This window comes from Bradysia coprophila, unplaced genomic scaffold, assembly GCF_014529535.1.
Source record: "Bradysia coprophila strain Holo2 unplaced genomic scaffold, BU_Bcop_v1 contig_703, whole genome shotgun sequence".
NCBI lineage: Eukaryota > Metazoa > Arthropoda > Insecta > Diptera > Sciaridae > Bradysia > Bradysia coprophila.
This window is the reverse complement of record NW_023503945.1, coordinates 1-10,741: the sequence shown is the minus strand read 5'-3', so window position 1 is coordinate 10,741 and position 10,741 is coordinate 1. Positions and strand designations below refer to the sequence as shown.

At 34.2% G+C, this 10,741-nt stretch overlaps 2 protein-coding genes across 2 annotated transcripts; both read left to right on the top strand.

Annotated features, from left to right (window-relative positions):
- Positions 1 to 289: 289 nt before the first annotated feature.
- On the top strand, positions 290 to 7,303 carry LOC119083956 (myocardin-like). Its single transcript, XM_037193764.1, is given in 6 exon segments — positions 290 to 504; positions 630 to 794; positions 3,109 to 3,174; positions 5,590 to 5,666; positions 5,669 to 6,238; positions 6,240 to 7,303. Coding segments are annotated over 6 exon segments (1,944 nt in total). The 5' UTR covers positions 290 to 494; the 3' UTR covers positions 7,296 to 7,303.
- Positions 7,304 to 7,717: 414 nt separating this feature from the next.
- On the top strand, positions 7,718 to 8,157 carry LOC119083954. Its single transcript, XM_037193763.1, has one exon. The coding sequence runs from the start codon at positions 7,753 to 7,755 to the stop codon at positions 8,155 to 8,157; it is 405 nt and encodes a 134-aa protein (XP_037049658.1). The 5' UTR covers positions 7,718 to 7,752.
- Positions 8,158 to 10,741: the final 2,584 nt, after the last annotated feature.

Here is a 10,741-nt window from a genome sequence, read left to right as displayed (position 1 = left end):
ATGAATTTACATAATCAATAACGTAAGAAATCAAGCGTTTAATTTCTCTCAACGAACAGGTTGAATGTTCTAGTAGAAGGTTACGATCTCTATTAATATATATATAAAATCAGATAACTGCAATTGACTGCACTTTTATTTAAAAATAAATCAGAGAGGTGCCAAAATCTCTTGCTTGTTTTTTTTTTTCTTTTTTCTTCTTTATTTAAAATAAATTAAAATCGTCATTTTGTTTACATTGTGGTTGATGCAATGAATGCGTTGAGTCATTGAATTATATAGTCAATAATTTGTGTTATCTCTCTTTGTTTTCAGAATCCACGCACGACGTGGATGGACCTTCATTGTGGCGTTTAACGCTAGATCAAGATCTACTCGATACACTGACACGAAGATTTCCGAGTTGGTTCGATAATCTATCGTCAACGGCTGGAGACTCGTTTCATACATCGGCAGAAAAATATTTTACCGTCAATTTGGCCGATATTAACGGAATGGCCGAAGGTTTGTTCGATACTTTTTCTATTTTATAGATGTGTTTGAATTTTAAATTTTTTTGGCTTCTGATTTTTGATTTCTGGCTATGAATTAATTAGCTACTTATATCTGATCCGTAAATTCGTTCACAGGGGATAGTCTAGGCAACTCAGCAGCCCCATCCGGTCAGCCTTTATTAAGCGTGGAAGATGCATCTAACACAACTCTAACAAATTCGATGACCTCAAGACAATCACCGCCAAAAGCTGTCGTGGATTCGTCTCCACTACAAGCACAAATGGATAAAAATAAAGAATGTAAGTTGCTTGTACAAAAGACAATTTTCAATTCACTTGCTCTGTCCCTTTTTCATTCGAGATATTTTCACTTACCAAAAAAAAATGTTTCCGTAGTACTGAGAAAAGAAAAGTATAAAAAAAATAACCAAAGACATTTCCGCAATTATCCGCATAATTAAAATTTACACACACAAAAATGTTCATTCATCAATTATAAATTTTTTGCCTATGTTTTTTGCAATCTTTCTTTGCCACTTGAGAATTATAAAAAGATTTTTTATGCATATTTGAAGGCACTTTGAATTAACCGTCCCATTAACTTATATATATCATATTGGAGAAGTTATGCTGACGTTCGGAACACTTAAGTGGTGGTACTTTTTACGGTTGTCAAAGCCAATAATAACTTGTATTTGATTCAAGTCAATTTGGAGAATGTCGCTTAAGTACACCTTATAGTTTGCTTTCGTATACAAAATATATCTCTATACGCCAATGACTTATCCCACCAAATTCGATGCGAAAATTTGCGGTCTTGTTATTAATTCCATTCCGTCTAGTCGATATATAAATAACACAATACACAATACCTTAATACAATTAAGTTGTTTAAATATTAAATTGTGTTTTTGATTCTGTCAATGACACTTTAGTGTATTAATGGCCTAGGTGACATAAAACTGATATGCTTCATTTACTAAAATGCTAATGTCGAAAATTAATTGCAAAATTTTAATTAAATTAATTACAAAACGTACATTACACTTCATTATACACTGTGTTCTGTTCAATTTATGTATCACATTTTCCAATTTACAAACCAAACAATATTAGCATGATGATGATATTTTCTCCGTGGATTCTCATTGTTGATAATGTCAGTAGAAATTTCATATATTTATTTTAATCTACTGTACTGTTTTCATTATGGAAGAAGTTTTCCTATTTTTTAGTGCACATATGTTTGCGGTTATCTGTAGACTAGATTAGTATAATGTTGTGTATAAACAAGTATACGTTATATCCAATCCACTGTATTATAATGACTGGATAAATGTTTAATTAGCTGGAGGTTATCATGTTTCAAAACGGCAAGTGTTCGACTATGTTAAATCTGTTACTTCTATTGTTTAAAGGTCTTGCGTTGTTTGATCGAAAATCTTTTACTTCTTTGATGTTACTTTACGTTTTGCTATATAAGAGTATAGTAGCCAGATTTTGACATTTATTTATGTCGCCGTTGTCGAAAACAGATGTCTACTGTCTAGCCTAGTCTTTTTCGAAAGCTGATTGCTTCATTCCTTCCTACATAGACTGCAAAAATATCGAAATGTGTCGAAACCATCTTTACATACTTATACATTTCTTAAGTAGCATATGCTCTAAATCTCATTTTGCTAGAAGTTGTAACTGAGAATTTCATTATTTTTTTTAACGGAAGTAATAAACATACTCAGGTGTTGGTTCAAAATTCAGAACAGACTCCGTAATCGCGCCAATATTTCGTAAAACTGTGAGTAAAAAATAACAATTGTTTGGCTTCGTTCCAATATTTATAACAAAATACTCTTTATAACAGTGAATTGGCACAAAATCCCTTTTCAAGGTCACTGCAGATATACTTGTCCGAAATTTTGAAGAGAAAATGGTAAAGCTTAAGGAGCAAGTAACCCGACTAGTGTTGAGTCGAGTCGTAGTCGTTGTGCACTGACATCCTTTTTTTTCTAAGAATGGTATCAGACAGATAGAATTTAACGCAAATTGCTTATTAAACTTGCGAAGTTCAAAAATATCAACAGATACTAAAGCTTCATTGTAAATGTTTTTCGTTGTCTCATTTAAATCGTTTGCTTGTTATTGAGAAAGTGCAGTGCACCCCCTTACTGAATGAACACAGCCTTCAACAAACGATATTATTAAGTATAATACGTCAATACTGTCGTTATAATGTTTTGTAAACAACTATAACCACTGCAAACACTCTTGAATAAAGTTTTATAAGAAATAAATGGTTGTTGATGTATTTTCATGTTTTCAAATGTGTATCTACTTCAATAGCTTCTTGTAAATAAAAATTGATTTCCTAAACGATACCATAAAAATTGAGTAGAAAGATGCATTGTTGATCATATCTTGTTGAAGAAGTTCTTGTTGTAAACGTGTCGGAGGTATTAAAAAACAACTATAGTTTGAAACCCAATCAAAATTATCCGTATCCATGAGATGTGAATATTTACAATTTCGCTAATATGGTTGCTCAATCAAGTTTTTTTTTTTACTTTTTCTTCGATTTTTTTTTGTAATGTAATTTTTGATTTCCATTTTTTCATAGCACTCAAAGTAAAACTAATGGTAAGGCGACCGATCAATCAACTGGTGGAACAAGGAATTATGCCACGTAAGTAACACATTCTAAACACATAACAATAACAAATCGAAACCGTTGGCATTCGAATTCGGATTTAACATTCTAAAGAAAAAAGATGTTTAAACTTATCAGTAATTCATTCCTGCAAATAAAAACCCGAAAAGTATTATACACATTATGTCGAATAAAGTTCAAATACATCGTTGCGCCGTAGAACATACCAAATATTTTCATTGTACAAATTAAAGCAATCTCACGTCTTAATTTTTGTTTGCATATGGATCTTTCATAATAATTCCAAGAATCCATAATTTCAAATGTCTAAAAATCCATTAGTAGTTCTACCGAGTAGAATTTACTCGTACACAAACATCACTTTCAGTTTAGTTAGTGTGAAAATTCCATATATTCAACATGTTTTAAGAGTTAGTTCGCATTTTCCCAATGTAGATCTATAGCCATGGTGTAAATAATTTTCAACAAGTCTTTTTATGCGCATTTTTCCTTTAAATAAAATTTGAAAATCTACCAACTTTTATATAAGTATATCGGAATCGTATGCGTCATTAAAATATTTTTTGTTTTTTCATTTCGATCTCGTATAAACAAAATTTATGTAATCGTACGGCTGGAACAGATGCGTTTCGTAATTTTTATCCAAACCAATTTTCCGTTTTTGGCTTATTTCGCATGTTAAATAAATAGACGAATTTAATTTTAGGAAAATATTATTTAATTGACTTTTGCTTGGATAAGAAAAACTCAGTTACGCATACATTTGTTTTGCAATTACATTGAATAGATTAAGATGTAACAGAAATTTCAGATTTACAACTGTACCGCCAGTACAAATACACATTTATCTTCATTAAAATGTCAGCAACTGCATCTTCATATTTTTAATTTATTTATCTCCAGTATATTCGCCTAAGGGAAATTTCAACCTGGATGGGGAATGTCGTCAGAATACTAAAAATTATCTGAGACAGATATTTTCTTCTTCTTGTCCTTTTACGTATGGCAAAAGCATATCCGATTTCTTGTTCTTGTTGGTTTGTCAAAATGTGAGATATTCGTGTAACAAAATTAGTTTGTACCCGAGGGCGCATAAGATTGAAGTGTAAACATAATTTCTCGGTTCACATTTAAATTGCATAGTACTTGCATGGAATAACGATGAATAAATTTACCTTTTTATTCTACTTAATCCAATAGAATTTAAAACTTTGCAAGTCAATGCTGTTAGTGTATTCATTTATCATCCCGTAATGTTTCTTTCAACCTGCAAACTTAATATAGAATTTGTCTTAAAGTACTAGATGTTTAAATTTAGTACATCAAAGTATGTTAAATACATATATTCAACTGATGGTCGAAATTTGAAAATGTATTGAAAAGGAGAAGGTTTCTACTCTCATACAGTTATGATATCCAACAATTTAAATCCAATTCATTCCACATATGATATCAATGTTACCATACAAACACATACGTACGTATCGTAATGTTGCACTTATGTGGTAACGTATGTAAAAATTGATTGAAATTCTGGTCATTCGTTCCCCGTAGCTCGTAAATTAGTTCTGTTAGTGTAGGAGTGTAAAGCGTATTTACATAGTATAGACTTTTGTAAGCGCCGCTACGAAGAATAAGAACAAGAACAATATAAACTTGCGTTAGTACGACCTGTTTACAGCAAGATTGGGTATCATCTTTAAGTTGGCTGCATCAACGCTTAAAACGCTCTGCAAATACCTTATATTTTAAGGGCATATCTGAAATAAGCCTCATAATTCGAACCTTTGTTGACAGTATAAAGTCCCCACCGTATTTTTCCAATTGACTACTAAATAAAATTAAGTGCTTCTGATTGATAAATTCATGATGGTAACGTATCTACGATGTTATAGGAGCTTTTTTATTAGAGAATATGAAAATTTCAAAGAGCTTACGCATCTTCTTTCAACGTAATTCCATTGAGTTCTTCTTATACTTTTTCTATTCCACTTTGATTAACATTTTGTTTTGCCAATATTTCGGTTGAATGTATTCTCGAATTTATTATTCAAGCTCTCGGTAAAATAACGTTGACGCTTTTGTCAGTACACAAGAAAACAACTTTAAAGATTTAAATTGTCGAAGGAAAAATTCAGTTCGAAATGTTCGTTGGAAATTCGTCAATATAATGCCTTGTTGATTGTGTTATTTGCAATTTACTTTTGTCACAGAAACACGAGAGATTCGTTGCTTTATTTAAATTGGAGTTTCATGTTTTGTCTGTGGATTCATAGACAATTTATTGGTAAATATATATACAAATTACGAGAGTCTCAGAGGGCTTATTTATCATGCAATTTTCTTAATTATATTCGAATTGAATGCCAATTCTTTTGATTTGAAAACGCATCCAAACATAATTTAATTCTTTACTTTGTTTTCCTTCAGCTCTCAAAACGTCGCCAGCTCTGCATGAGCAAAGAAAGCAGTTAGAAAGAGCTAAAACCGGAGATCTTCTTCGGGCCAAAAATTCAAACAACGTCCTGATCGCCAGGAATTAGAACGTCGACATATTCTTGAACACGATGAAAGCCACGTCGATCCTAGTCTGGCTGAAAAGCAAAGAATGCTGAAGAAAGCTAGATTAGCCGATCAACTAAATTCACAAATATCTCATCGACCTGGTCCTTTAGAACTGATAAAGAAGAATATTTTACACACAGAAGAGCCAATAGAAAGAATTGTGAAAGAAGGTTTGGTTTCATTCAAAGCAACTAGTGAGGGATTATTAAGTCGTCCGCAACAACCACATGGTTACATAAATTTGAGGACGATTCGCAAAGTTCTGAGGGGTGATCAACGAACGAGTCCGCAAAGAAGTGATGTAATCGAAGCAGCTGCTGCATCGGCGGGCATTGTTACTGTGGCACTAACAATTCCAACCAGCGGTGGACAAGTTGTTGTCAAATCAGCTCCAATGCTTCAGCAGAAATTCCAATCAGCTATCATCACTACTCCATACGTCCCTCCACCACCACCACCGCCTCCAGTACCTATCAAATCGGAACCCATTCAAATTAAATCCGAAACCTCAAACCCTATTTGCCGAATTATGTCAATCAGTTGTTGGTAATTCCAATTTGCTTCCACTTGTTCCCAGTCCAGTATCATTAAGTTCCACAACATCAACGCTGAGTCCATTGTCTTCAGTTTCATCACCGCCATCTCAGTTCACATGCCGTCCTATGCAGTCTTCCTCGCAGAGCCAGAAATCGGACGCTCCTGGAAAAGACAAGAACCGAAAGAAGTGCAAGACCAAACCAGTTGCCAAGTCCAGGCCTATTAAATTTCATGAATATAAAGGACCACCAAGCGCACAAAAGCCTAGCTCATCTTCAAGTAGCGTTAACGAAGAAACTTCCTATCAATTATTGCTCAAACAACAAACGTTTCTGCTTGAATATCTGGAAGGACTTCATAAAAATTCGTCAATGACTCCAGCGAATCAGAAAATAATGCAAGCTGAACTCAATGCACTTCAACAAAATAGTTATCTTCAGCAACCACTCCCATCACCCGCTCCTTCTGTTAGCTCATCAATTCCTGCTAGTCCAGCTCCGAGTTACAATGAATCCATCAGCTCCGAGATAAGCAAGTTGGAAAAGATGAAAGTTTCTGACTTGAAGCTGTTATTGAAAAAAAGAAATTTGCCTGTGTCGGGTCCGAAGCCTCAACTAATCGAAAGACTGCGACCACATTTACTCATGGAGCCAGGAGATACATCCACCAATGAGTCGATATCAGGCGAAACTTGTGATATGGATGCCATGAATTCTCCTCATCAGTCACTGTCACCCGAATCCGAACATGAGAGCATGGATGTTCAACAGATTGATTCTCCATGTCCGGTTGGCAGACAAACACCGCAATTCAAAAATGATGATTTGTTACGTGAACAACAACGTAAAATTGATGAGTTACAGAGAAAGCTTCGTGAAAGTCAGGAAGAGCTGCTGCAGATGCGTCAAATTCATCCAATTCCGGCTGTACCCAGTGAAAATATTGTTCCGCCGAAGCCCGAAGTGATAAATCAAAGATGGTATTCAAGCAGCAGTTGGAGGCCAAAATTCAGAAAGAGAAGTTACAGCAATTAGAGAATCAACAGAGGCTTCAAAGAGAACACTTGGCTTTTCAACAAGCAAAGAACCAAGGTAAGATTGTATTTCCTTTATTTTAACTACTGCCTGCTTAAGGACTTAGAATGAACAACCAATACATATTACCCATTTTGCAAACTTTAATTTACTCAAAAAATACAATAGCAAAAACAATTGCCCTAACAAAAAGATAAAATTCAGCTACTAAGTAACTAAATTGATTTTTCTTTTCATTATTATTCAGGCAATATCATCATTCGCAATCAAAATTCTCCAGTTCTCATAGCACCTAAAGAAGAGAAGCCACCTATTCAGCTTGCATTTAACAATAATCCTCCAACAGTTCAATTGGCCAATAAAAAGAACGTAGAAATCGTTTGGAATGGGGAACCAACCTTTTTCTGGTTAACATACCGACAACAAGCGTATCATAAATGCTGTGCAACAAAAACCCATGCCTGGAATTTTGGTTCCAATATCAGCTCCGATATCATCTTCCATAGCAACGCTATCCGGTCCAGTTCCACCTCCACCACCTCCTCTTCCACCGACTGACTTAACTGTAAATCGTATTGCACTCTCTCAACCACTACAGCAGACATCTCCACCGCCACTCCAACGGCAAACTACAGACAAAACACTTCCACAGTACGAAGAGGCTGCCAAACAGTTAGCGGCCAATAACAAAACAGGAAAAAATCACATTAAATCACAAGTTATGACTGACGTTCTCGAAATTTTAATAAAAAATGGAGAACTACCAGAAACTGCTGTATTCGATCCAGCAACACCCAACACCAGGAACAAATATCAATTTGACTCAGAGTATGATTTATCAGCCGTCAAAATTGACAATTAGCTCAGGACCACCTAAACTGACAATGATACGAGGCGTTCCAGCTTCTAGCAACATTGAAAATGTGGAAATGATGTCACCCATGCAACCGGATTGTGAGAACTCTTCAGCAGTTTCGATTTGTTCATGGAGCGTCAACAACAAGAAAAACGTGACCAAGCGCTGCTAAGCAAGAACTTATGCAGCAACAACAGTCGTTACATCATCAAAAAAGTGAGCAGCAAAATAATGTATCGAGTCTGAATCAACAAATGGACTCGCAACAATCCCTAGCCGTCATCCAATTGTCACCAATGGACACCAATCAAATGTAAAACATTTCGATGATTTGGAGTTAATGGATATCATAGGTATGGATATAGGTGATGACCAGTATCAACTAAATCCAGTTAAAAATTCCTGATAAATGGAAATGGAAGTGGAATTATATCGAAAACGCATCGACGTGATATGAATCCTAGCTTACAACCATCTCTAAATGAACTGATAATGGAGCAGCAGCAGCACAACAACAACAACAATCAACTAGTTTTAACAATAACTTCAATTTCGATGGCTGCAACAACAACAATAATTTCCACTCAATTCCGATGGACATCGAAGACTTTCGAAAATTCTCTTTCCCATTTCGATTTCAGTTCAATAGGCGTATCGGACGAACAAATCAATACACCGCCACATCCATTCTCCCAGTTGCAACAACAAAACAACAGCAGACATCATTGGTAACAGCGTTGATGTGGATTCGTACGATCCGAATTTATCAATAAACAATGACAATTATCTGGACTTCTTCAACATTGACGACTTTAAAATGGGTAGCGACAATACGCTCTCCTTCGGTGAAGTTGATTTTCCCGTATAACAAACAATGTGTTGTTTTTAATGACTGACAATTGGGTGATGATGGCGTTAATGTTGAAGATTTAATTGAATTTACCAGTAGAATTTTACAATTGCGCTGGACAGATAAAAATGCACATAGTGATAAATTGATTAAAAACAATAAACTGTACTGAGGATCATTCGTAGATTTGTAATAATTTTGGATAGTTGCCATGATGTCAAAGTGTGCCTTTTAATTCGTTTAGAAGAATTAGAGAAGTAATGAAATTGGTGGAAAGAGGACTGTTAAGGACTCAAACACAAGTGATGTAGTCGATAAAACAATTCGGAAAAAAGTGTTATAATTTGATGAAGAACATTATGAGAGAATACGATGAAAGTAAATAATTTGTTGGAAAGAAATTGCACAATTTGCCATATCCTCCACAGAAACAATTTATCGAAAAATGAATGTGTGTAAAATCATCATCATCATCACCACGTGATTAAGGTATCGTATACATAATATATAATTTATATAATTTTTTTTTCTTTGTTAAAATAGAAAAATGGATAAATCCGATATAAATCATTTCCTTTAGTTCATAAATATTTTGAAATTTTTTGTTATCCATTACAACAAAGAAAATGCCGAAATGCTTCCATACATAGATTGTATTTAGTAGTGAAGTACTTAACAAGTTTTTTTTATTATTTAAGTATTTAACCTATTTTCGTCTTGTTATTATTGACCTTTTGTAGACGGCGTTGTCACCCTTCGCTTAAAAAAACAGTCCGAATGTCTCTGTGTGATAGGGCATCTTTTAAAACGTTTCTTGTAAGACTTTGAGGTCTAGAAGTGGCATAACGAGGACAATGTTTATCATAGCCGAACACACATCGCTTAAAATTTGTCTGAATCAAAATGAGAGGAGACGAAATCTTTTGTATTTTATTTTTATTTTCAATCAATGCCACTCTTCATTTGAGCAAAAAATTGTTCTACAGCATGTCTCTAAAAATGTACCGTTTATTTTATATCACTCCTCAAAGTCTAGTCTTACAAAATGAAAATCTTTGAACTTTCAACATTTTCTATTTTTATCGATATAAAAATAAATCCGAGCAAAAGAATTTTCTACCAAAACGTTTTGATTTTTTATATCTTACAGAAAAGACAATTGTCTGCAGATGTAGAATAACTTTTGTGCTTTTTAAAATACTGTATTTTACCTTTTTCGAAAATATATGACTGCAATAAGGACCACGAATGTTAGCTTTCAAAGAAATAGATTCGTTTATTGTAGCAGTTATAATTTTTTCAGTCTTTCTAAAGCTAACATATTCGTGGTCGCTATTGCGGTCGTACATTTTCAAAAGGGATTCTGATGAAAAGATATCTTCAAAAATGAAAACGATACACACAAATATAGGCTACAATTAATAAGCCATGCCTCTTAAGATCAGGTTATGGCCTTGAGTCAAGTCGAATTTTCAGCTTTTCACTTCTTTTGCACAACAGGCCTTCCAATAATTTTTTTCATCTGGGCGGAGTGAATACCCCTATTCACGACTACGGATGAAAAATTGTGTACAGGGAGAAATAGGAAATTAAAAACTCGAGCTAATTGCGGAACTTTCTATTTTTCTCCTTGGTAAACCAATAACCGTTGTTTAAATTCATTCGTAGTATTAAGAATAAGTCATATCACGTTTCAAAACTATTGCCTTATTAAGGACTTACGTTCATACTAAGTTTTCG

Excerpts from the sequence above, each read along its gene's own strand:
- LOC119083954 (XM_037193763.1), top strand. The coding sequence starts at position 7,753 with ATGCCTGGAATTTTGGTTCCAATATCAGCTCCGATATCATCTTCCATA.